The sequence below is a fragment of the Emydura macquarii genome, unplaced genomic scaffold (genome assembly GCF_026122565.2).
Source record: "Emydura macquarii macquarii isolate MOO-44397 ecotype Brisbane River unplaced genomic scaffold, CSIRO-AGI_Emac_v2 contig_2768, whole genome shotgun sequence".
Classification (NCBI taxonomy): domain Eukaryota; kingdom Metazoa; phylum Chordata; order Testudines; family Chelidae; genus Emydura; species Emydura macquarii.
This window is the reverse complement of record NW_027132905.1, coordinates 16239610-16266805: the sequence shown is the minus strand read 5'-3', so window position 1 is coordinate 16266805 and position 27196 is coordinate 16239610. Positions and strand designations below refer to the sequence as shown.

Genomic DNA, 27196 nt, shown 5'->3' with positions numbered 1-27196 from the left:
GGGAAAAAAGTACCCTTTTCTCTAATCAGAGTTACAGTGACTTTAGGTAGGGCTTGCAGCAATAGAAGTCAAAAAACAACAAAATTAACTCCCCTGCCTCCCCCTTCAGGTCCTCTCCCCCAAATCAAAACTTCAGAAGTGTCTTTGTTTTTCTTTAAATTGTTCCTAACAGTTCATGCTTCAGGGTTTCTGCTGGCCACTGTCGGGGTTAGGAAAGGATTTCTAAAACATCTCTTTCCTCTGAAGCATAGGGGATGGCCACAGCTAGAGATGGGATGTTGGACGGGAAGGGCGAGGGCCCTGAGGTGGCATCAGACATTCTCTCTCTCAGGTGCTTGCTCTTGCTCACATGTTCAGAATCTCTGACCCTACAGTACGTCGGGTCAGGAAGGAATTTTCCCCCAGGTCAGAATGGTAATGATCCTGGGGGGTTTTCACCTTCCTCTGCTGTGTGTGGGTGCAGGTCATCTGCCAGAATTATCTGGGTATAGTTCACAAAATCATTTCCATTCCATTGCGGGGGCCTCGGGCATTGGTGCATCTCTGTCCCTCCTGTGCTGTCCCTGTGATATAAATAGCCTTATTTCCTGTGTGCTGTAACACTTTGGTCTAATTTTGGTTGTTGGGTTTAGTGTGTGGGTGCAGGGTGATGTTGGTGGCCTATGATACAGGAAGTCAGACTAGATAATCTCAGGGTCCTTTTGGCTTTAAATTCTGTGATTCAAACAGCACTGTGCTTGTGCATGGTAATTTCAACGTGAATTGGACACAACTGTTCTGGTTGTCTTACCTTTTTCTTTTCACTCAGATTGGATGGTTGTCCTAAATGGTGAAAAGAAAATTGGATTTTTAAAAATTGGATTTTTTAGTAGCAATAATGGTAAGAAATTTGCTTTTTAAAAACATTTTAACCTGGCTATCTCTTTTAACTCCCCTGCCCCTCCCCTGATTTGTGGAAATAGCATCCTCCTCTTTTGTGAGAAGCTGCTAAGGAAGTGAAAAGGGAAGGCTGTACATCCATAGCTGCAGTAGGCTGAGTGAAGGCGTCTGTATGCTTCAGAAGCATAATCTTCTATTCTAAATGAGTTTCAAAGAGGTTATTAGCCACTCAAGATGGCCGCATGTGATAGAGTATGTGGCAACCCTGTTATTCTTTTGGCATTGTTAGGACTGCTCTAATTGTCTAGCATTCAAGGACTGTTAGCCCACCAGTACTGACAAAGCAAAGATGAATTCTCCCCAAGTCATTGTTTCAGAGCAATGACCCAAAGAAATGAAAGAAGAGTTGGTGGTTCTTCAAAACTTGTTTTTCCAGCTCTGTATCATGTGGCTTGCTTCTTGTAAAATCTGCTCCCCTAGCAGCACTAGAGGGTTATGTGTATATCCTTGTTCTTGCTCCTCTTTCATGTCTCCCTTTATATAGCTTTTCTAGCACCCTGTAATTTCTCATCTGTTTTTTGTTTTGTTTCACTTTTTTGGTGTCTTGGCAGAGGAGGTAGCTGTAATGGTGTAAGACGTAAGATACCTGTTCTCCACACCCCCTTCCAGGAGTTATGCCATGAAAATCTGCTTTGCTCTTTTATATTCCCAAGATGATACTGAGGGAGGGGGAAGCAAGCGTGTGTGTGTGTGCACACGCGTTTGTACACACATGCCTCCCACTGGCTATCCTGCATGCTCAACTACCTCACAGAATATTTAGTGAAGGGCTTTTTCTTTTTAATTTAAATGGTGGTGAGTATTCCTCTCCTCGTACCTCAAGTTGTTGCAGAGGTAGGTAGGCTTTTAACTCAAGCTTCCTTCATGCTTCCAATTCCCATTATACTTTGTTCCCTGACTTTCCTTTGTTTCTCTATCCTGTCATGACTTTCGCTTTGCCCAGGTAGCTGATGTACCATAGGGATACAAATGCCGTTCAGTAAATCTGCTAGCAGACATAGCACAATAGGGTCTATGGGAATTGGATGTCCCAGAAATACCATAGGGAGCTAGGAAGAAGGGCATGCCTCTCACTCCCATTCTTCCATAAGTATGAATGTCCCCAGCTGTAACTCCCCTAGGCTGACAAAAGTCCCCCTTCTAAACCCAGGGTTACTGTGATTCCATGAAGAATGTAGAAGGTGGCAAAAGATGTGTCTGGTCCTCCTTTCTCTCCCACACCCCCAAAATACACTGAAGTTTGGGAGGAGGAGGAAACTTCTAAAGGTAACTTCGTGACTGACTCCAATCTCCTCCATATAACATCCAGCCTTTGCTAAAAACCTTCTGAGAAGTGGAATTGTGAATGGAGCCTTTAGCCTACAGGTCATTCGGACTTAATCTGGCCCACATTTATAGCTGATTTTTTTCTCTGTGTTCTTGTCTCCAACCGTCAAATAATTAGTTATTCAAAATGAGTTGGTAGGTTCTAAATTCCAAATGGACAAGTATCCACACAAACAGGGGTACCTTGATGTCTGAACAGAAGCAGAGACTGAATGAGCCATGGTCTGTGACCTCTTGGCAGTAGAGGCGCTTCCTCCAGAAAAATATTGAGGTTGTAGTGGCTGTGTAGGAGCAGCCTGTTCTGTAGACAAATGGAAAACTTGATACTGTAGGGCCATCATTTTAGCTCATCTCACCTGCACAAAAATTGCTTTTAACAAATATTCTTAAAAATGCTTTCTAAAATAGAATTGCAGTTGCTCATTCTTCCCTCAAAAAAAGCCTGTGTATTGCACAGATGTCTGATTTGCTGAATTGCTAATGCATCTCCTGTATCGTGAAATGGCAAATATAAAAATAGGAACAACTACACTGATCTTGGGAGAGCTGATTATCTGTCCTGGCTGGGTGTATGACATCTGGATTGATGGACTCCACCACCCCAGCTCCGCTTTCTGAGTAGCTTGCTCATGATACAACAGTGAAATAGAAATGCCAGGGGAAGGTGACAGAGACCACGCAGTGGGGAAGTTGTTGCCAAGCGGAGGGGAGGCCGACAAACCCTAAGATTCTGTTTTTTCTTGTTTCAAGTCTAAATTCATCCTCTTCACTTCATTTTTAGAGTTGATTTGTATCTTCCAATCACAGCTGAATAGAAATAGCTTCCTGGCCGAGTTCATCAGCAGTTGTTGAGTTTTGTCCTTACGCAGTTGTTACATGGAATAAGTACAGATGGTTTTGTAGTCTAATTATAAGCAAGCCAAAGTTTAGGTGTTCACAGAATGACTAGAGAAAACAGCAGTTGGTGCTCTCTGGCCTGTTAGAAGCCAAAGTCTCTGCATGCAGCACCTCCATATTGAAGGCGGTGAAGAGCTGCATTTGATTGGTTGCAGTTTTATGTATCCTTGCCTTCTCATCCATTGCAGCCTGTTGACTGTTGCTCTCTCCAGCGACATACCTCTGCTCTGAGAGAAACACCAGGTTACAGAATAGTCCAGCCCATCTGAAGAGAATGCTACAATGGATACTCAAACAGTTTGACTTTACTGTGACAAATAGAAATATCTGTCCGAGAACAATGAGGTCTCCTTAAAATGAATATATATGAGTGTAATTGTTATGCAGCATTCATATGGCAAGTAAAATATGTAGTACTGTGTTAGTCTCTTCCTCCTCACATCTCCCAATTGTTGACAAGTATGTTTAATGAGTGCTTTCTCCGTAAAAAATGAGCATGCTTCCAGTCACGTCAGCCAGGCAGTGGCATGTGCATAGGTGCATCTTTATCATTCAAACCTTTCTTAAAAAGGAAACGTTAACATCAAGCCTTGCTGGATTATTTTTATACGTGAAGTTTGTGGAAAAACTCCGCTTTGGTTCAGTTTTTTTTGGTTTGCAATGAGGACCTTGGTGTTGGAAGTTTTCCCCTTAATCTGGCTGTCAAAGGTGGATATGAATACATGAACATGCACATACATCCTCTCTGGCTTGCAGGAAAGATTTGAATGGTTGAGGGGGCAGTAGGGAAAAGCCAGTATTGGAGATGGGTGCACTACCCAGTTCTAATCAAGCGACTACTGCTAGTGCAGTCGTATACCATTTCATCTTTCTTTGGTTCCATGAAGGAGCTAGAGATCTGAATCTTCTTTCTTGGAATGAAAATTGGTCAAAAAGCAAATCCAAATGCACCCAAGTGCTTCTAAAGAGAGAAAAAAACTGTCTGGTTTGAAAGCAAGAAAGAAACTGCCAGTTTAGGTTAAAGTGACATTTGTCAACCTAAAAGCTACATTTCTGTCTGAAAAGTATTAATAGGTGAACTAAGGTTACTAGAACTAAAGTAGATTGAAATCTTTATTTTTTAATTTTACTTATGCAATTGATAAAATGATTATGTATTGTCAGTTGTATTGTGTTTTTCCTTTTTATAATAGCATCCCCTGTTTGCGTGGCTCTTTCAAGCAGTTAGAGTTGCATTTTCGTGTGTTTTTATGGTCCATCTCTGTCCCTGTGTCTCCCCTTTCTCCTTCCTCCCCCCCACCCCCACCCCCAAAAAGTCTGTAAGGCCACAAACTCATAATTTTTTAAAAAGTGACTAGATTTCAAGTTGATTGTCTCCAATGTAGGTTTTGTTTAAAACAAAATCTGCTTAATGCATGTTGGGTTTCATTAAATCTTCTTTTGCAGCATTGTGAACCTACCCAGGAGCAGAGCTGTGCTTGGCAACTATTTTTGACCACAGTTGTAAATAGCACAGGTTCATCCACAGCACGGGTAAAGGCCAAGGGCATCTGGGTTCTGGCTTTAACCAAATGGTGCCCCCTCCGTGCTGGCAACAAAATTGCGCTTGGATGAAACTTTTTAAATCAGGTTTCCTAACATGGTTTTGTTTTGTTTTTTATCCTAGATAGTGTGGCCTAAACGTTCAGTAACAGCAGACATGCCAGGGTTTGCAGCTTGTTTTCTAGGTGTATAATTAATTGGTCCTGTGGTATGAGAATGTTTCGTGAGTGAGCTCAGAAAATGCAATGCTCTTTTTGCTCTCGTACCTGTCCCACTGCGTGGGGATGAAATAACCCTGTAGAGACAATATTTTGTGGTTCTGTGATTGAGCCCTAAGGGCCTCCCAGTAGGAAATGCCAATAACCAGCGCTAGAGAGGTCTAAGAGTTCTGTCATGACAGATAGTAGTGCCCTTGCAGCATGTGGGCTCGATGACTCTTCAGCTTCCCTCTTGAGTGCAGATGTGTCATTGTGAAGTGGGTTTTCCACCACCCTCATTACATCTTTCACTACAGTGAGTTATGTGACTCCCACCTGATGTTTGAGCACTTCTGCCCAGAAAGCAGACTCAGCGTGACTAGCATAGAGTCGTGTCTCTCTTTTATTTAAAAAAAGAAGCAACCTTGTTCTGTGTATGTTGCAGCTGTCCCCCCTCGCTGACCTCCAACATCCCCTCTCTCTCTGATCAGGAACCTATCCTTGAGTCAGTATAGTTTATTCTATCCAGAGAGGATTCAAGAGGGCTGAGGTTGTTCCTGAACCAGAAATCTTTTCGGGCAGTTCAAACTATCAAGTTTGCCAGTTGTTTTATCCTGTTTCTCTGTTTATTCACCGGGAGGTTTTATATCTAGGCTGGCAGAGTTCCATTTTTGGTTTTTGTAAATTGGATGATTAATTATTGATTTTTATTTTTAATCTTTTTTCTGATTTTTTATCTTTAAATAAACTTTCACAGTTGTGTTTCAGAGGGCTCTCTGCATGGCCACAGGGCTGGTGACACCAGATCCCTGCAGGTGCAAGGTGAGGGTGAGGCTGTGGTCCCGGCTTAACAAAGCAGGGAACCCCAGCCTGGACTATGAGAAGGAGGATGAGCCCCTTTCTGCAGTGAAGGCCACCTTGCTGCTGAATGGCCCCTTCCTGGGGATAACCCCTTCACTCCCAGCCGGTGAGTGAGTGAGCAGGGCTGCAGATGGCTTCATGGGTGGTCACAGGGCCAGTGACACTGGATCCCTGCAGGTGCTAGGAGCACCTGCCAGCTGTTACAAATAGTGGTTTTTTCATCTATTTCAGTGTGTCAGGTGAAATCGACATTTACCAGTCACTAGTTATTTAAATGGAATTTGCCAAGCCTAGTTATATTGCAGAGCTAGGGATTGTGATGGAAGAGACATAGCTCTCTACCCAGGATAAGTGGGTAGGTCTCTGCCAGCATTGGGCCTCAAGAACACAGCATGCATGTGGGATAAAAGTGCCTACAGTGCCGTTCTGCTTTGTCGATACAACAATGTGCCACCTAATGAAAATGTGGGGGCAGCCTGAATTTGATGTTGAAATATCCTAAACTGGAGAATACTGTAATGCTTGTATTATCCCTTTTCATACCTTAACTCAATCAGATCCTCAGTTTTTGAACTCTACTTGAATTTCTTGTTCGATTTGCTCAACAAAATGGTTAACTCAAATATTCTTTGAAAGCAAATTTGACTGTAAAATCTGTGATACTAGCAAGTTAAATGATCTGCAGACCAAGAGTTAATTGCTAAAGAAATTCACGAATTGATTCAGCAGATGTCACCTTTTTTGTGTTTACAGACTGATCCCAAGGTTATTGATTATTTTGAATTTTTTTTTCACTGTATGATAACTTGGGCTTTGAGAATGTCTAGAATCCCCCCAGGAATTAGTGACCCGCTCAACTACAAATCTAGCTGGTTCACCCTATCTTAATTTTTTCTCTATACTGTGGTACTCTTGCATAAAACTGTCCAAGCATTTTCACTCAGAGGTTTGTAGGTGATATCTAGGGATTATTAATGTTAAGCTAATTAACAGGGACACACTCAGACTTCAAAACAAAAATCCTTACAAATACCGCCTTTGTTTATCAAAACTGAAAGACTTTACAAATCTATTATATTTGATGATGTATTTGCATTCCTTTCACTTTACCCAATTAAAACTAACCAGTCTGTTTTATTTCAGGTACTCCTGCATTAACACGATGGTGTAATTCTTGGGTTGCAGTTGTTGTGGAGGAATGTATGCTTTTTAAACTCACTAGTAAAAAAAGAAGAATAAAAGAAACATTTTTTGTGGTGTGAAGTTTTGTAAAAAGCTTGTCCTGATGCAGCCTATATTTCAGGCTAAATGTGACCTGACCCTGTTGTTCTAAATCCAGGCTGGATTCATTTCTGGGTGAGAAGTACCTGCTGAAAAGTAGTGCTATTGCCAGGAGCTGGTTACTGCAGAAGATGGAGACTCCATGATTCTTTCACCAGACACGTTCTTATCATAGTCACTGACTTTTATTGCTTAGTTCAGGTGGCTTGATTTATTACAGGTTCACTGCCCTGTCATAGATATATCAGCCCCAATGTAATCAATTTTTTTTTCATTTCAGTGATATCAAATACATAATTTGTCCTAACGAAATGAACAACCACTCCTCGGGTGGAGAGTGGGGGAGGAACAACACCTTGGCCCTGACCAAATATCCTAGGCCTCTTCCTTTCTTCGTACATATGCTAATGCAAGATCGATTACTCTGGGGACAATGTCTATCAAAAAATGAATCGATGGGATAGGGGAAACGGATATTTAATATGCAATTCAGCTTTGGAAAAATACACTTCACTTAACAGTGAAAAAAAAAAAAACCCCAACAAAAATCCCTCCCAACCCACTCTAAGCATTAAAGTCAAATCTGAATCATATGAAATGGCAGGGGTGAAGGGAATCGGCTCATTGCAAATTTAATCATTTACTTATAACCTTGGTAGTGTTTGTTGGTATGTGAATTCTATTCTGCAATTGGGTTGTGTTTGTGTTGCAGTTTTGCTTGGCTGCTGAGATGATTTGTGGGATATAAAATGCGGTCCTATAAACAAAAAGCAGAACACCTCTTCCACTCCCCAAAATTCAGTACATGTGTAGATGTGTATGTATATCTTCCTTCTCTCCCCCAACCTCAGTTTTGTCTGCGGTCTTGCTGAGAGTAGGTGGTTAAGGAATTTAATGTCTCTCTGTAGTGACTCACCAGAATGATTCACTAGTATGTGGAAATAGAACAACCCTGAGAGTCACTTAACCACTCTGAAAGGCTGATTCGAGTGGCACGCTCAGCATCGCTTGCCCTTTCTATTCTGAAGGCTGCTATTCTGTTCTCCCCACGTGCATTCCTTTATGGTGGGCCCACAGTGCTCCTCCAGGCCCAATGAGGGGGTCTGCAAACATCATTGTTCCTGCATGTGTTGACAGGAGCAGCTCCTTGTATGCTAGATATTGAGGTTACGTCTACATCGAGTTTGAAAACCTGTGGCAGCAAGTCTCAGAGCCCAGGTCTATAGACTTGGGCTTTCAGGGGTCACACTAAAACTAAAAACTGCTCTGTACACATTTGGGCTTAGGCTAGAGCTTGAGCTCTGAAGCCTGGGGAAGGAGTGCATTTCAGAGCACAAGCACAAAGTCTACACAGCTGTTTTTAGTGCAGTAGCGCAACCCCAGATCTAAAGACCCGAGCTCTGAGATTCACTTCCATGGGTTTTAGAACGCAGTGTAGATGTACCCAGCGATACCTGTCTAGATGTAGGGAGGAGAACATCTTGATTTCCGTCAAATGAATTCCTCCAGATGCCAAGGTTTCACTTTGCTGCAACACTGCTAATATGTATCCACCAGACAGCTTGAATTCTTTTCATTTGTTGCCGCCTATCACATTCTTAGGTCTGCACATTTTGTGTCTGAAGAAGATCACCGTATCTTACAGGGGGTTATTGTTGAATTTCATGTCACTCTTACAAAAGCTGTAAGGTGCTTACTTATCGCTTTTCGATGATGTGGCCTTTGAATTTATTTAAAATGCTTTGGGATCCTTTGGACTGGCAGGTGCTATGCAAGTGTCAGATACACCTCCTCCCTGCCCCAAAAAGCCCTGTACACTTCTCTGTACAGTGGGGGAAAGTGCCTTATGCCAACTAACGTGGCAGGCTCCAAAGCATCTGGGTTTGAATCCTGCCCAACCTGCGACGGACTCGCCTCCTGGTTGATGGGCACAGTTGAACCTATTCTCTCTGTGGGAGAGCCACAACCCAGATAGGTGCTTGGTGTGTAAATCCTTCTCTTTGAGAGCTTGAATGTTTAGGGACGTGTGCGTGAAGCCGCATCTACTCAAACAATTGATACGCGTCATTTCAGACCCAGAGGAAGCAACTGCCTCCAAAGAATGACTGAAAGGGTCTTTGTCAGTGACTGCTCCCATGAGCACATGCGTTGCCCCAGGGTTCAGTGAAAGGAAGGCAGGAAAGAAGACAGTCAAAATTGGCACCAGCTGTGCTGGTTGCCTCAGCATGAGTTGCCTCTGTGCTGGCCTGATATCAGCACTGACAGGCTCAGGACCTGTCTCAGGCCCAACATTCTTGATGCCAACAATGTTGTTATTGGAGCTGACAAGAGTGAGACTGAAAGAGAGCTGAGCAGAGCCCAAGCATGGATTCCTGTATAGGGAGATGCTTCGTTCCAAGGACAAGGCGTTGAAGCCTACCACTAAGGCACGAACAGTGCATGGTAAATTAGTACAGACGTAGACGCAGATTATGCCCATTATGGGTCAGTGATATGTCCTCACAAAATCATTGAGATCCCCTCCAGGGACATAGTCTGTACCTGAGAGGTGCCCAGGACTGGAGCCAAAACATTGTTCCACAACACCGCTGTTCAAAGAGTAGTATTGTCTTCACCATTGCTGGATTACATCTTCTCTCTGGCATTGAGCAGGGATGCCTGTCTTCTATCTTCTGAGTGTGACTCAAGAGCTGGTACCTGAGATCCCTGTCATATGGTGTCACCCTCAAAGAAGCGTGAGTGGGGCAACCTCAAAGGCCCTGCGCCTCCTACGAGTCAGTGATAGCCTAGTGGACTTCCTGAGTAGGCAATCCGTGACCAATTGTAAATGGCCTTTGCACAGATCCATCACAGGATCAGTGTTGCGTCATTTGGGATCCCCCATAATAGACTTGCTTGCCACCAAGGACAATGCCAGGTATTGCAACTTTTCCTCCAGATGGGGCCTCAATCCAGGATCATTGCCAGATGTAGATCATAAACCTAGTACAATGAGACCCTAGATGCTACAGTAATATAAATAATTAATTATTATTATTTAGTGATTGGCTTATAAATCTTTATGATCTAGAGTATGTGTCTTCCAAACTTGTGAGTGCTCCACAGACAAATTAGGCTTATTTATACAGATCTAGTCTTTTTTTTTCTTCTTCTCATTCTTGCTAGGCTCTAGGCCTCAATGACTTTTGTGTGGTCATGAGTTCCGTTGGCTAATTATATTTTCTCTCCTAATCCATCCCGATCTTGTCCCTGCTGCCAGTGCTGCTTTCTGTCTTGACCATTGCAGTATCCTGCTCCAAGCCTAAATGCAGCTGCCTTGTTCACCTGTCTTTTCTGCTGCTCAGGCCACATATCTGCATTTGCTCCATGTTAAATTTAAGCTACTACTCCCTCCCTAAGCTCTCCCTTTACCTCTCCTTGCCTACAATCCAAGCTCCTCTTATCACTCCTTTTGTGTCCTTCATCCACTCTTTGTGCTGCCTCTCATACCAGCACACGTGCTGGACACCCTTCCTCTCCCTTTTCTGAAAGCTTGCCTGTTCCACAAAGCATTCTTCTTATCATATGTAATCCATTCATTCACTTTGCTCTCTACTGTATGATACATATGGGTATATTTACACAGCATTTTGGAGTCCATGGGAGTGAGCCTCCCAGCACAGATCAACAGACCCAGGGTAGCTCTCTAGACTTTGCTTTGAAGTTACCGCTTGGACTGGAGCTCAGTTTCTGAAAACCATCCCTCTCCTCACTCAGCTTTCAAAGCCCAAGCTCCAGTCGGAGCCAAAACTTCAAATCGCTGTCTATATGGCTGTTTTTAAACTACTTGCATGAGCCCTGCTAGCCTGAGTTTGTTGACTCTGGATTGGAGGCTCGCTCACTTGGGCTTTAAAATGCTTTGTAGACATAATGTCTTCATACTGTAAACTTCTCAGGGCTGGGCATGATTTTCTTTGTGCACGTCATCTGTTGTGCAGTGCTCAGGTATTAAATGTTTGTAAAGTGCTTTGAGATTCTCATGTGACAGATACTACAGAAGTACAAAGTGTTGTGATCAGAGAGAAACTTGAGTCCCAAAGTCTGGATCTGGCTCTAAAAGCTCGCAAAGTTGAGGAGTATTATGATTGAGAGTTTTGGCTCAGTTCTGTCTCTAGCTGTGACTTATTAAATGGGAGGAAACAGGGAATGCAGCTGCAGTAGCATGGAAAATGGAAGGGCTAGATTTGTTTTTCAGTAGGCGATTACAATCAGCAGATAAACTGACGTTTGACCTGTCACCTGCATTTATGTTGCTGTGTTATCCCACCAGCTTTGACTCTGTCCCTCTTCAGAGATTTCCCTGTATAAATAAATATAAAAAATAATTTGGTTTTGGAGAGGCGAGGGGGTGGGAGGGGAGGAGTACAAAGTGGCCTTTTGGAGATGGGTGCCATCTAAGTGACTAAAATGAGAGCTTGTCAAAAGAGAGGGCCCTATTTTGAAAGAAGCTTTGCACTTATTCAAATACCTATATATTCTGCACTTATTTTTATCCTGCGATGGGTCATAACTTTAAAACCAGTGAATATTTCTCACTCTCAAAATGTTTCCTTTTATAGCGTACACATGGTGGTGGTTTTACTGCATTCAGCGTAGAGCTATTTCCTATTTTCCAGTTGTTCAAGTAACACGCCAAAGCCCTGGCTCTGCCTTTTTCTTCTCCGTTGACTTTCTCGCCTTGCCAATCCATTATTGTGATTTCAGTGAGACGACGCCAGTATTGAGAGTTTAATGGGCCGCGAGCAGGAAGTTCAGCTATTTCCTCCTCCTGTGAGACTATGATGTCATCACCCTCTCTGGATCACTTTATCATCTGTTGTTGCTTTGGTGTATGTGGAAAGAATGTAAACAGCACTTTCCAGATGTTCTCAGGGTGGCTGCAGATCCATAAATGGGCTGTTCAGTTCAGACACATTAATAATGTGTTTAGGGGGTGGCAGTGAATAGAACTGTAAAAATGTATAGTGCTATAAGCATCCAACTCGGCATGCTCTGTCAGTTACATCACACATGAGCAAAAGCTGGCCAGGGGAGTGAGTATCTGAGCACCTCACAGACGCTAATGAGTATATCCTCCCAGCACACCAGAGGAGAATTTCATGGGGGGAGGAGAAACTGGGGCACAGGACGATTAAATGATTTGTTCTGTGGCATAGTCAGGCATTGAACCCTGGATATATGAAGTTCCCAGGGCTTTAACCACACGACTGTTTTCTTTCCTCTTTCTCCTTCCTCTCAAACCATTGCGCCCAACTTTGAATCCTGAATAAAATTAAACAATAGAAAAGTCTTTTAGTAAGCCTCTGGAAGGCAGGTGTGGAGCTTGTTATATGGACGGTCTAGTCAGAGTGGTGATGAAAGAATCCAAAAAGTCATTCTAGTTGTCTTTGAACTCTCCAAATAGCAGATCTGGTGGACAGGTAACCTTGGAGGTGGTGGCCTGTGATCCATAATAGGCATGGTACAGTTTGCAGCCGCAAAGTGAGGGTCTTCCACATTGAGCTCTCAGTGCTCCTCAACACGAGATCCCCTCTAGGTCTGACAGTAGTTAAGTGCTACTGGCCCATAGATTAATTAGACTAGTCCAGGGTGGGTAGATAAAATATAGCAGAGCCATGGTGGCCAATGGCTAAAGTGTGAGACTTTTTCTGGCTCTGCCAAGTTTGTTGTGTGATTTTTGTGGAAGTCATTTAACTTCTCTGTACCGCTGTATGTCCCATTTGGAAAATGGGGATGATGATGCTTCCTTACCTCACAGGGTGTTGTGAAGTTAGTTCAGTGCTGATAAAGTGCTTTGAGACCTTTCGATAAATACTGAGGTTGACTATAAACAGAATACTTTAACTACTGTTTTAAAAGGAAGCTGACTATTGAATTTTAGTACATAGAAATTCAAAAAAAGGGTGGAAAAATAAATCTTAACCTTCTGTCTTCCCTGCATGAAAATGCAGATTATCATAGTGTCCAGTTTGGGCCTGGAGAGGTTTTATCTATCTCAAAGCAGCTGGGGATAGGGACTTAAAACTGAACTTGGGAGACCCGGGATTCTGATCTGGAAAAAGTATCAAACCTCATGCACTGTTAGGGAATTTAAAAATAAAAATAAATCAAGGCTATTTTGGGGGGGAACCAGTCACTTCACACTTTAGGGTGTGGGGTTTTTTTAATGGACTAATTAATTTTTATTGAGTCTTGGAAAATCTGATGTCAGACCTGCATTGCGGCAGGGCATGGTGGAGCACAAGTTGATTAGAAATAATATAGCCAAGATTATAAGGCAGTGAAAGTTTAACTATGGGAGTTTAAAATAGCAAAGCTGAGCCATGTCGATATTAAAAGACATGACTGAATAGAAATAGTGGTCTAATATTAAACTGGTTTACTTTCCTTGCGGGAGGAAGCAAAATGCTTGGCTGGTTTCTCTCCCTATATCTGATGTCCAAGTATAAGTTTCTTACCTCAACATCTTGACTTCTTTTTGGTTGTTGGGAGATGGGTGGGGGGCTGCAAACACACACACACAATGCAAGTTGCTTTATGGATTAGCTGGCAGTAGTTTACGTGCGTCTCATCATAGCACATACAACCTTGGTGTAACTTCATTGAAGTCAACTAGATGAATGCCCCTTAAGTTTCCTGGCAACTGAAGCCAGAGCTCCCTGGAGCATTTTCCAGGCATCTTCCATGAATCCCTGCTGCCGTGTCACCTTTCTTTGTTTTTAATTATTTTAGCTAGGGGAGGATCAAAATACCTGCTCCCGTTCCACCTGAACCCACCCAGGTTCCTGTGTGAAAGGGGCTTTTCTGTCTGCATTCTTAACAGACCTATTCTTTAATTAGGTCTTCTGTCTGTATTTTTCTTCCTAGTACATAGGAAGTGATTGCCTGACCAGCTCAGGATTAATTTAAAGGACACAGCTATGTTTCTGTAATTCAGGTTTGGGGCTTGGGAGGTGTTCTTTTTAAAAAATCTGTTCTGTGGATTCTGCTGTGAAAAGCAGAAAAAGACTGGATCGGGTAGGTTAATGTGCAGATGTTTAGTCTCCAGAGATCTGGATTCAAAATGTTATTTTCCTAAATGTAAATATTCATATGAATTGTTCTTCTCCTGGTCCCTGGATATGGTTGTCAGTATCTTCAAAATGACTACCCAGTCCCATGACACTAGCAGTTTCTCTGATATTCCATCCTTGTCCAAAGTGAGTGCTGCAAGTGGAGAAGGGGATGCATTGGGGAGTGTGAGGGAAAAAAGCCTGCTGGTTTGTACTGGGCTCAGTTTCTTGCATTCATGAGCCCATAGTTTGCATACAAAAAGTTTGAAGAGGGAAAAGAACACTTTTTCTGATGACATCATTGATTATCTAATGGTCTATAATTTCTCCACCATAACCTCTTTCCCCCCAGCACTAACTAACTAACTAGGGTGAAGAGACACCTTGCTCTCATGGAAGGGAGGTGGAGGGGAGAGCTTGCAAAGATGGAGCCAAAAAGTAGCTCAGTTACATAACTGTACAAAAGGAAAGAGCTTTGGGTGGTTTTTTTTCATGCCCTTCTGCAAAATGAAAAATGTTTTTGGAAACCTGAATGGAAAAATCCCCTGCATCATTCAACCCTGCATATGAAGTATGTTGAAATATTCCACCTGTTTTATGGCTGTTGCTTTTCCTCTTTCAGGTTTGATATCTACAGGAAGGTGCCAAAAGACCTTACACAGCCAACCTACACAGGAGCTATTAGTAAGTACCACCTCTCATTGCTGCCTGTGCATACCCCAGTCTAAAATTAGGTTTCTTTTGGCCTCTGTCTAAAAGGTCTGATTTTAAAGGGATATTAAACACACGAGAAATGTCCTCTTCTGTAATTGAGACAGCTTGCTGTGAACAGTCTGTACTGTTGTACGGAGAAGCTGGACAGCCCTTAAGACAACTTGGAGTTAGAACCACATGAACAGAAAATGGCGCAAACGGAGTTGTTAAAAGCAGGATCTGAACTACCAACCATTTAACTTTGACCCCATCTGGGGAGTGGCTAGCTCCCTTGATGGGTGTTTGCCTGCTCCTGACAGACTTTGTAATTCTTGCCATGTTTTTTCCTTAATCCTCCTCTCAGATATTAGATATTAGAAACACTCCCACTGTATCAGGCTGAGAGAGAACTAGACCATTTGTAGCTTAGAAATGCTAGCCTTTTTCTGGCCCATGGGACTTGCTATTGGGTGGTTTGAGGAACCAGCCCATCTCAATGCCAAGAGCTAAGTTCTGGAGTCAAGCTCTGAGACCGCTGGGAACACTGTGGAGGCAGCACACAGAGGGCAGTAGGTTAAGAAGCCTCTTGTAGCATAAGAACTGCCATGCTGGTTCAGACCAAATGGTCCATTTAACCCAATATCCTGTCTCGGACAGTGGCTCATACTAGAGCTTCAGGGGGCATGTACAGAACATGGCAGTTGGGTGATCCATCCCTGTCTTCCCCTCCTGGTAGTCAGAGGTTTAAGGTTGCCCCAAGTATGAGATTGCATCCCTGACCATGTTGGCTAATAGCTATTGATGGACCTATACCCCATGAACTTACCTAGGTGTTTTTTTTTTTTTTTTAAGATAGTTGAGTTGAAAGCTGACTGAAAAGTTAGAGGTAACTCATAAAACTGGGTGACTGGGCAACAAAATGGCCATCACAACATTTCATGGCAATGAGTTCCATGGATTAATTGTGTGTTATGTGAAAAAGTACTTCCTGTTGTTTGTATTAGATCTGCTGCCTATTGATTTCATTAGCTGACTCCTGGTTTTTGTATTGTGGGAAAAGGTAAATAACACTTGTCTATTCACTTTTTCCACACTATTCATGATTTTATAGGCCTCTATCATATTCCCCCTTCGTTGTCTCTTTTCTAAGATGAACAGTCCTCATCTTTTTGGTCTCTCCTTGTATGGAAGCCATTCAGTACCCTTGATTATCTTTGTTTTCCTTCTCTGAACCTTTTCCAATTCCACTATATCATTTTTGAGATGGGATGACGAGGACAGTATTCAAGGTGTGGGCATACCACTGTGACATTATAGTGACATTATATTTGCTATCCCTTTCCTAATAGTTCCTAACATTCTGTTATCCTTTTTGATTGCTGCTGTGCATTGAATGGAAGTTTTCAGAGAACTATCCATGGTGGTTCCAAGATATCTTTCTTGAGCAGTAACAGCTAATTTAGAACCCATCATTATGTATGTGGTGGTGGGATTTTTTTTTTTTTTTAAGTAAGTGGAATACTTTGCACTTACCTATGTTGAATTTCATTTGCCATTTTGTTGCCCAAATCACCCAGTTTTATGAGTTACCTCTGTAACTTTTCATAGTCAGCTTTCAACTCAACTATCTTAAATAATTTTGTATCTTCTGGAGACTTTGCCACTTTGTGTTCACTTCCTTTTCCAGATCATTAATTAATATGTTTGAACAGCACAGGTCTCAGTATAGATGCCTCTCTCCATTGTGAAAACTAACCATTCATTTCTACCCTTTGCTTCCTATCTTTTAACCAGTTACCAATCTAGGAGAGGACCTTCCCTGTTATCCTATGACTACTAAATTTCCTTAAGATCCTTCGATGAGGGACCTTATCATAGACTTTCTGAAACTCTAAGTACACTATGTTGACTGGATCACCCTTATCCATGCCTCAGAGAATTCTACTAGATTGATGAAGCATGACTTCCCTTTACAAAAGCCGTATTGAATCTTCCCCAGCAAATCATGTTTACCTATGTATCTGATCATTCTGTTCTTTTCTATATTTCCTACCAATTTGCCTGCTACTGAAGTTAGGCTCATTGGCCTGTACTTGCCAGGATCTCCTCTGGAGTCTTTAAAAATTGGCATTACATTAGCTACCTTGCAGGCATCTGCTACCGCAGTTTGTTTCAGCGATAGGTTATATACTACAGTTGAGTAGTTTTGCAATTTCTTATATGAGTTTCTTCAGAACTCTTGGCTGAATACCATCTGGTCCTTGTGACTTATTATGGTTTAATTTATCAGTTTGTTCTAAAACCTTTCTGTTAACACATCAGTGTGGGACAGTACTGCAGATTTCTCACCCAAACAGAATAGCGCTTATGTGGGTATCTTCCTACACATTCTTTGCATTGATCTTCAATGCAGAGAATTCATTTAGCTTCTCTGCAATGGCCTCATTTTCCTTGAGTGCTCCTTTAATACCTTGGTCATCTAGTGGCCCCCTGCCGGTTTGTCAGCCTTACTGTTTCTGATGTACTTGCAAAATTGAACAGTAAGAATTCTTTTATCTTAAGCAAGTTGCTTCTGAAATTCCTTCTTGACCTGCCTTATTGTACTTTTACATTTTATCTGCTAGAGTTTGTGTACCTAGGACAGGGGTTCTCAAACTTTTTTTTTGGGACCTCCTTTGAAAATATTTCAGGCTGTGATGACCCCCCCAAAAAGTGACAAACCCCCCATGCCATGCCACCCCCACTCTTATGCCATAATACCCTTACTTCTGCACTGCTGCTGGAGGGGTCACTGCCTTCAGAGCACCTGGACAGCAGCCACTGCTCTCTGGCCACCCATATCTGAAGGGTACAGCCACAGCATGCATGGGGCCTGACAGCTCATGACTCCCTCCCCCAATAATAACCTTGGGACTTCTTGAGGGGTTCCGACCCCCAGTTTGAGAATCCGTGACCTAGGATTTGACTTCCAAATTTTAAAGGATGCTTTTTTGCCTCTAACAGCCTTCATTGCTCTGCCGTTTAGCCAGGGTGGTATTCTTTTGGACTTCTTATTGTCTTTTCTGATTTGGGGTATGCAATTAATCTGAGCCTTTGTTATGGTGTTTTTAAATAGTCCCCATGCTGCTTGCAAGCATTTTACTTTTGTGACCACTCCATTTACTTTCCGTCTAATAAGTGGCCTCATTTTTGTGTCATTCCTGCTTTTAAAGTTAAATGTTAGCGTGTTGGGTTTCTTTGGTATTATCCCCTCTACAAGGATGTTAAATTTAATTACATTTAAAGTCATTATTGCCAAGCAGTTCAGCTATAGTCACGTGTTGGACCAGAACCTGTGCTCCACTTATGACTAAATCAAGAATAGCCTCTCCCCTTGTGGGTTCCGCAACTAGCTACTCCAAGAAGCAGTCATTTATGGTATCTAGAAATGGTATCTCTCCATCACACCCTGAGGTGACATTTACCCAGTCAATAAGAGAATAGTTGAAATCACCCATTATTATTGTGCTTTCTGCTCTAGCAGCCTCTCTAACCTGCCGTAGCATTTCACAATCACTGTCATCAGTGGTCAGGAGAGAGCTGGGATGATAGAAATAAAAATGGGATTTCTCTGGGATCAGAGGTGGGACTGGCAGGGAGAGGAGAGCCCAACATGAATTATTTGCTGCAATTTATTTGTCTTTATTTTTCACCTTGCCATAAATTGCCTATAACAATGCACCCACATCCCATGTACCTGTGCATAGTTTTTGGCTGATGTAAATTTCTTGCCTTGGGCCTTTCTTCTTCCTTCCGCCTTCTCAAATTGGCTGAGTAATGCAATTTCACACAATCATTACCACTGAGTGCTTTGCGTAGAGAGGTAAATACAGATCTAGCTGATCCTGCCAAATTTGTAATTAGATGCCTAATGCGGCTTTCCTGTTACGTTCCACACTGACTCCCTTTGATCACATAGCTGTCCCCCTTCACTCACCCTGAGGTTGGGTCAGTGGCCCTGTATTCATTGCTGACACAAGTGATGTCATATCCCTTGGTGGCGACAAGCGCTGAATAGAACTGAGTCAGTAACAGTGAATCAGAAGGATGTGCAGCTGCTAAGATTATTCAGGATGTGCCAACACAGTACTCTTCGTAGACCACCCCACCCCCCAGTCCTCCCAGGCACAGCCATACATGAACTTGTTGACTGATTTGGAAGCCCCTAGCTTCTGTTGTTATGAAGGGACCCTTAGAGTTTGTCAAGGTTCCAGAACTTCCCTTCCATTTGGGGAACAACTATCCCACACCTCATCTGGTCTTGTTGTGCTCCTTATCACCTGAAAAAGAGTTTTTAAAAAACTCTTTCAGAGCTGAGCCACTGTGCCCCTCTCTGATCTGTGACATTTGATTAATGCAGTAAGTTTGTCATGGAAAACTTTGGAGGGCAGGGATTTTACTAAAATGACCAACTGACTCATTTCCCCTGCACCTGGCTTATCAAGCTTCCCTTACACTTGACAGGTTCCTCTCTAACCACTTCACTTCTCTTGCCTGCCACCCTCATGGTGTGGAGGGGATTGGTGTAAGCTTTCCAATTGGATGGCCAGCCTGCAAAACCAGCTGGCACCTCTGAGTATGGTGATCTCTGTATACAGCCTTCTTGATGTCTGTCTGACCCAGCCAGTGACCCTTCATTGTAAAATCAGCATCTCTTAGCTTTGCAGGCTTTTTATGGAAGTCACAAGTGAGACAAGCCAACTAACTGCCCTACTTAGGGCATAATGTACCAGTTGGCACCCTGTCAGGACAGCTGGATTTTGTGATAAATATCTTGTGGAATTTGGGTTGTAATACTTTTATTTAAGGGAGTGTGTGGGTGGGTGGGTGGGGCAGGGGATTAGTTCCCCATAACAAATTTTTACCAGGGCACTGATAAAAGAACTGTTGTTGCATCTCTGAGCATCCAACCTGCTTGAAGTTCTAAAACAGTTTGTAGCAGCTGATTGTTTACAGACCAGCACTTCCCATGTAACTGCTGCATAGGCACCGGTCCATTGTTGCCTCTGGAAGGGAACTTGCGTAGTGCTGAAGCTTTCTGGAGTAGAAATGTGTTTGTCAGCAAGACTCCCACAGTCACTTTTGGGTTGTAAAACGTTGCTTCTTGCTATGGCAGCTTATTGGAAGGTTTGGTGTCTCACTGCTGCCTGCATTAGGTAATGTTCAGCTGATCAGGTTCTGTGAGACTGAAACGTCCGAGATGGGAAGCACTGAGGTCCATCCCAGTCCGATGGGAGTGTGGGTGGCCTATCTTGATACAGTGGGCATGTTCAAACACGGGATGTTTAGGAGCCAGCGGGTGGATTTCTTTGGTGTCTTTCTATCTTTTGGTTATTCTCTGTCGACTAGGCACTCCTGGCAGCGGGGTAGAGGGAGGGTTTGACAACCTCTCCAGACATCGCCTTCCTTAAGCAGTACATAAACAGTAAGTGGCTGCTGCTGTGCTGCCCCTGCTTGCTTTACAATACTCCCACTGATTTCAGAGGGAGTGCGATTGTGCCTTTACTGAGTAAGGAATCTGAGGAACGCCCCACCATGGTACTGCTGTTGGTGACACCTCCCTGAGTCCCACTGAGGAGAAGCCAGCATCTAGAGTCCAGAAAATTTCCAATGGCAGCTGAAGTACCTGTAGGTCTCCTGATGAATACCAGTGTCATATGCTTAGCCGTCACTACTTCAGCAGAGTCTCAGGCTTCTCATTAGTGGCGGACTTTTGCTGAGAGGCTGCTCTGCCTGCTCTGAATTGGGGTGACTTAGAAGTTGGAGGTGAAGTGCGACAAGGACCTGCTGATTGCAATTAAGAAGGAGGAAGAAACATTGCAAGCAACATGGGGCAGAAGTGGACAGCAGTTGGAGTCTATAGTACCAAAGCAGTGGTTGCTCTAGCAGTGTTGCTCAAAGAGCTTTCATTCATTCATATATTCCATTCCAGAAACAGATAAGACAGTTCAGTTTCTCCCTCTCATCCATTTCCTTCTTAAATAGAACCAGCTAATCTTTGACATAGGTTAGAAACCTCCTGAGTTTCTGTCCTGGCATTGAACAGGGGTCCCCTGATGAGTGCACAGTACTAAGGCTTTTACTACTCTATCCCTGCTATCCTACAGATAGGCATGGGTCTTCGACAAAGACTGGGAATCACAACCACACTCCTGCAGGGCAGTGCCAGGCACTAACCACTAGAAACCCAATATTGGGGAAAGATGTAATCTGACACGCAAGGTTTTGCAATCACAAGGGATTTAATGGATGCTGCACATCACAGATATGTCTGAGATTCACAATGCAGTGATTCATAGCACAGGTAAAAAACAAATATTAATATAAATCCAAACTTCATTAGGATTGGAGGAACTAGAACAGTCCACTAAGATTTGGTGAGGTGAGAGCCGGAGAAACCTTAAATGCCTACAGTCTTCTTTATCACTGTATAGACTAGTTTCTGGAGATAATTAGTACACAGTAGTTTCAGACTCTCATCTTATATTCAATTAAAATCTTCATTGAATAGTCATTTGACTTTCCATCATCAAACCAATGAACAGTACATATACCACGCAGTTAGGCAGGCCGCCCCCACTCCATTGAGTCCCTATGTCAACCTTAAGGGCCTCCCTCCCTCTGTTGCAGTATCTGTGAAGATAGTGAACAGCCATTGCAGCAGACCTAAGTATCACTGTGACAAACTGGCTATGTTTGGGTACGTGGGCCGGAGCAGGACATGCCTGGGCAATCTGACAGGTGGCATCTGGATGGGCATGAGCTGTCTGACATCATAATAGGGGCCTGCAGTTCAGACAGTGGCTCTGCCAATCCCACAATTTAGCCGTCAGTGCACATGCACAGCTTACATGTACATGTTGTGCACACGGTAATGTTCTACAGAAATAATGTGTGGAGGTTGGAGTTTTAAATACACATCAGGAAATATTAGTTAAGACTCAGGTGGCATCTGTAACATGATCCCCCTCCTTGCGCTTCCTAGCAGTTTGTACAATATCTGTTGTTAGTTTAATGCCATAATAATATTGACATGCATCTGTGTTCCCAATCGGAATGCTACATTATTGTGCTTTTGCTTTGAATTTCTTCATTTAAAAAAAAAATAGATGAGGGGGAAAAAAGGGGCTGGAGTGCATAAATGGAGGTGCTTGTTGCATGTGATACATATGGAAGTTAGCTTGGAAAAGACAGTGCTGAAAAGTTGTTAAGCAAGCATCCTGCCCTCCAGGTTAGAGCTGGTCAGGAATTTTTTTGACAAAAAGTTTTTCAGTTAAAAAATGAGTTTGTCTAAACCAGAAGTTCTCATGGGAAAGGGTTGAAGTCATCAATATGTCTGTTTTGACCTTTTCTAAATGAAAGATTAGTTTTCTGTTTTGAAACAACTTTTTATTTTAAAAATTAAGTGAATTAGAATAAAAGAATAGTCAAAATCTAAACACTTGGACCCGAACCAAATTTTTTTTTGCCTTTTTGGTTTGTGAAAATTGGAGACTGATTTTTAATCTCAATTTAATATGTTTAAAAAAAAAGGGGGGAGGGGGAGCAAAATCTCAAACTTTTACAAAGGGAAAAACAGTTTCACACCCATCATTACACAAGTTTTCTGGTCAGCCGAAAGCAGCATGTTCCATGCTTGTAAACATTAATATATTTCATGGCGTTATATAGGTGGAGTTCTATGAGAACAGGTCAGAGCTGGTTCTTGACAGCTCTGGTGGATCACTGCAGTACCCATGCTCCTGCAGTTGAATTAACCATTGTAATAAAGCAGCTATCTTCTTAATCTGCCTCTAGACTTTTAACTATTATTCCAAGCATAACAAATGTGTGATCTAGGGAATAGCGAATTCATGTAGAAACAGATAAAGGATTCCCTCGTTAAATAATTGACTGAAGCAAATTATGCAAGCCTTCATTATGGGAGCACTTCATGTACCTAGTGTTCTGCAAGCATAGAGGTACTCATGTTCTGTGCCTGAAAAGCTTCCATTCTCAATTAGAGAGAAAATACAGTTCAAGTACGCAGGGTGCTCAGATGAAGGTCCTATTTCCAAACAGCATGCTTGTGTGTATGTAATTATATAGTGGCCCAAATTTTCAGAAGTGACTTACTGATTTTTTGGGTGCCCAGCTTCAGCGGCATGATTTTTCAGAAAGAACTGAGCACTTGTCCCCTAAAAATCAGGACCCTGCAAGGTAGCTCAGACTGGGCATGCAAACAAACTAATGATGTCTAAAAACTTAGGCTAATATAATTTGCCTCTACTTTATATGGTAAGTATTGCTGCAAATCTTCAGTGGAGGAGCAGGTTTGAAGGGAAGATCTGCAAGAGGGCAGACTGGTGTACAAGGAAGAGGGGGGAAGTTAAAGGATTCCAAGTGTAAGTGATGGCATAGAAGAAGGTGTAAAGATGGAAGTGAAAAAACCTACAAAAGGGGTATTGCAGAGAGCAGTTTCAGATTTGAATAAGAGGGAATGAGAGCAGAGAGAGAGCCTGGTGTGACATTGTGGAGTGTCTATAATAATAAGACAAGAGACTTGAATGGGGTGTGGAAGACAAGGGGAAGCTAGTGAATGGAGTTGAGGGAAGAGAGTTGTGTGACCCAAACAGCAGGTGACAGATGATCTTACCAGTCTCTCATAATTTCAGTGCAAAGGTTTTATTTGTTTGAAATAATGACTGATATTCTGCATGCAGTATGTGAAAGAGAGACTTCCTGTGTACTGCCAAGGACTTGTGGCCCATCAGTGACCTGATCTCCCTGTTGTTTGGCTGCTTATGAATAACAAGGATCCTGACCAACCAGTTTGTGCTGGATCAGTTAGGTAGATGAACAAAGGTCCCTCTGTATTTCTCCTAGGCATTTGCCCCAATGTTCTAGGTAAAATCTTCTCATCACCACACACAGTTGTGCACTGTGCCAGAGACTTTCCAGGGTGGCAGTAGAATGTTGAATTCTTCTCCCTGCCAAAGGCACACAGAGGGAAGGAAGTGTGTGTGCGCGCACATCTGAGGTTTCTCCTAGTCTCTCCTCTCTTCCACATTTTCCTACTTCCTACTATTTTCAGGTTTTCCTCCTTTTTTTTTTTTTTTTCCTGTTTAAAGAATGACCTACCTAATGGCTTTTGGCATCTCTGTTAATCCTTCTGCCTGCTAGAGTGTGAGTGAGCTCTGAAACGACACTGCTGAGGAAGGGGGAAGCAAGGTAGGAATTTGCCTTTTCACAGAGTTGTAGGGATAATGGATTGGAAGGATGAAGCACAGAGCTTTGAGACCTCTGGGCTCCATCTTGGTGTTTGCCTCATCTATCTCCTCCTTCATCTCCTTGCCTCCAAACTTCCCCTCAGTCTTGAACAGCAGTGGTGGCTACAACACCTTTCCTCTTCAGACAACCATTCTGTGGGTCTCCTGAGGGAATGGAGATGAAACTGAGCTGCATCAGCCATGTGGAATAAAATTGAGGGAGAAAGGTCCCCCTATGTTGTTCTCAGTCATCTGTACTCAGTGGTTGTGTTTGTGGCAAGGTGGTCATTCCCATGGAATGCTCAGTCATTGGGACAGTGGTAGGACTGATGGGTGGAATCATACTCCAAGGAGTATTCCTCTGTCGGACTGAGGGAGTGTGAGCTCTGATCATAATGGTCTCATTGTTCTTCTGTGATTACATGCCGTTTCCTGAACTGCTCCTTTATGGTGATTCACTCTGGAGTCGGAATGTGGAAAATGGTTGTTTAATACAAATGTAAATTCCAGTTGCCACATCACTGTCTCCTCTTTCCGTTCTCCTGGCCGCCCCCGCCCCCCCCTCCCGGAGTGACAATCTCTTACTCTCCTCAGCCTCTTTTCCTCCCATCTCCTTCCCCCCCCTCCCCTCCCCTCCCCCCCCCCATCACCACCACCACTGTGGGTTAGTGGCTCTGTAACTATCACATGAGGCTGAGTGCTTGCAGTGTGCTGAGTAGTGTCCTGATGAGGAATAGTCAATAATACGCAAGCTACTGAGGGAGGATTACTTCTTTTGGCTCCCCATGAGGTATCTTCTGGACTGAATACACTCTTGGTTAGCTACATTAAAGAGAATAGATACACCAGTGGCCTGTTGAGAGCCCTGTCGTCAGAGTCACCGTAGGCCTCTTGTTCTCTGGGTTACTGGGAATCTTCCACCGTTGTAGAGCTGAGACACTGGGTGGCGTAGGGGTTCAGCCCATCTTGTCTGTTATCTCCATCTCCCTGCCACACAGTCTCAGACTATTGGCCCATCTGGGAACCTGCCTTTGACAGTGACTTGGTAGTGTGTAGTACTATAATGGTGTGGGGAGAGGATGATTTCTTCCAGACCTCTGCAGGAGACCCACTTGCCCTGCTGGCTGCAAAGTGTCATTGGCAAGTGCTTTGAAGAAGACATGTAATTGAGCAGCCTTTCCAGATGGAGGGTTGGCTGCCACCAGTAGGGGCTGGAAGATGGAGAAAGTGGGAGTCAAGGGGAGAGGGAAGGGGGTTGCATATTACACTTAGGGTTTCCCTTAGAATATAGGCACTGATCAGGAGCCTACATTCTGATATCAGAGCTGAGATTCCAGGCAATCAGTTTCCTACTGATGCCATCATATTCTGCCGACATAGCCTGAATTGCTGTCCCTGAACAAAGTGGTAGCTCCTAGCTATTCCTAGAAGGCAGAATAATGGTGGGGGAAACCAATGGAAAAACGTGTGTGTGTATGAAAACAGATCAAAATCTTGTGAAAATTTTTAAAATTAACTTTTCCCCCCCACGTATCTCTTCCAGTCTCTGTCTGCTGCTGTCTCTTCATACTGTTTCTTTTCCTGTCTGAGCTCACCGGATTCATAGCCACTGAAATGTAAGTAAAAGCTATTGAAAGTTTTTTGGGTTTTTTGTTTGTTTTGTTGTTTTGGGTCTTTTAAAGTCTGATCCTTCTTTGGGTAATGTCACTATGGATGCTCTGCATGAATTCTTGATCAGAGATTTTTGTCAGCAGTTCTATGGATCCATGCCTGCACCCTAGGGACCCTTGTGCTCCAGTATGAGGGTATATAGGAAGGGGCGGACTCACTGCCACTCCAACTCCTTATTAACCATCTGTAGCTTGAGATGGAGTATTAGTGTTCGTTAGCTAGCCATGTTGTTTTGTTGTTGTTTAGTATAGTTTGTGCTTTTGGGGGGGAGGAGGGGAGATACCCCCTTCCCTTTTTCTTTGCCCAATCTGGGTCTTTGTTTGTTTTTTTTTTTCTCAGGGCTTGATCTGCTGCCTTGAGTATGGGTTATGGCCAAGCCCCTTGGCTTCAAACCCTGCCAGATCTGCCATGGACATTCAAGCTACCTCTGCTGCCTGGGAGAGACTCATGTCCCCTCCACATGTAAGAACTGCTCAGGATTTAAGAGCAGATCTAATAAATTGAGGGAGGACAAACTTAAACTCCTGTTTATAGAGCAATTTCTGAGACTTACAGGGTCTGAGTTGCTCCCCTGTACATTGGATCCACTGACTGCCTCTGGTCTGGTGGTAAGCAAAGACCCTGGGGGTCCTGTGGTACCATCCAGTTTCTCATATTAAAAAGACCCCATTCTCCAGAACTGGATAAGAGAAGGAGAAAGTCATCCCCTTGATCTGGGCCTCAGGAGACCCCATATCCCAATACAGGTACCGCTGAGGCTTCCATTCCTTCCAGTGCTGACCCCATGGCACCAGCTAAGAAGCCACATATTGAGAAGCCACCTAAAGCAGCACTGACATTGGCACCAGACTCAGTCTCTCCTAAATATAGGGACTCAAGACCCAAGCCAAAATCGTCGTCCTGTCCCAATCGTACTTCAGTACCATCTCCAGTATTACACGACATACTGACTCCTAAGGTTTCCTATCCAGAGTCTCCGCTACCATCCAGCCTCCTGTTCCATGAGGATCTTTGAACCTTGGAAGGGTTTAAATCACATTCTCTGCCAGTTTCAGAGCCTATTTACCCTCTGTCTCTACAACCTTCAATGGCGACATATCCTCCAGTACTGACACATTCTTCACGCAAGCTCTTTGAGGGTACCAAGAGAGCTTTTCAGCCAGTACTGACACATCCTTTTGTACCTTTTCACCATACAACCACATGTCAAACTTCGATACCAATGAACGTTCAGATCCCTCCCCAGGGCCCAGCACTGACTTGACCACTGGTATCGACACCACTTGCCCCTCAGATGGACGTGGGGGATGATGCTTTATCTGACTCTGAGGTGTCTGTACAAAGTTCCTCTATCTCCCAGCCCTCCTCTCCTGGGGTTCACTTTAGGGTAGAAAACTCCAGGAGGGCATAC

At 43.3% G+C, this 27196-nt stretch overlaps 1 protein-coding gene across 5 annotated transcripts in view; it reads left to right on the top strand.

The window, feature by feature from the left end:
• ERGIC1 (endoplasmic reticulum-golgi intermediate compartment 1) overlaps positions 1 to 27196 on the top strand; it is an 87512-nt gene that overhangs the window by 23720 nt on the left and 36596 nt on the right. For 2 of the 5 annotated variants that reach the window (XM_067566550.1, XM_067566551.1), the window contains exons 2-4: positions 14757 to 14818; positions 25658 to 25730; positions 26125 to 26247. In XM_067566550.1, the coding sequence (XP_067422651.1) occupies positions 26147 to 26247 (101 nt within the window). In that variant the 5' untranslated portion in view covers positions 14757 to 14818; positions 25658 to 25730; positions 26125 to 26146. Of the gene's footprint in view, positions 1 to 14756; positions 14819 to 25657; positions 25731 to 26124; positions 26248 to 27196 lie in introns of those variants that run through there. The other 3 variants (XM_067566548.1, XM_067566549.1, XM_067566552.1) reach the window with 2 other exon arrangements.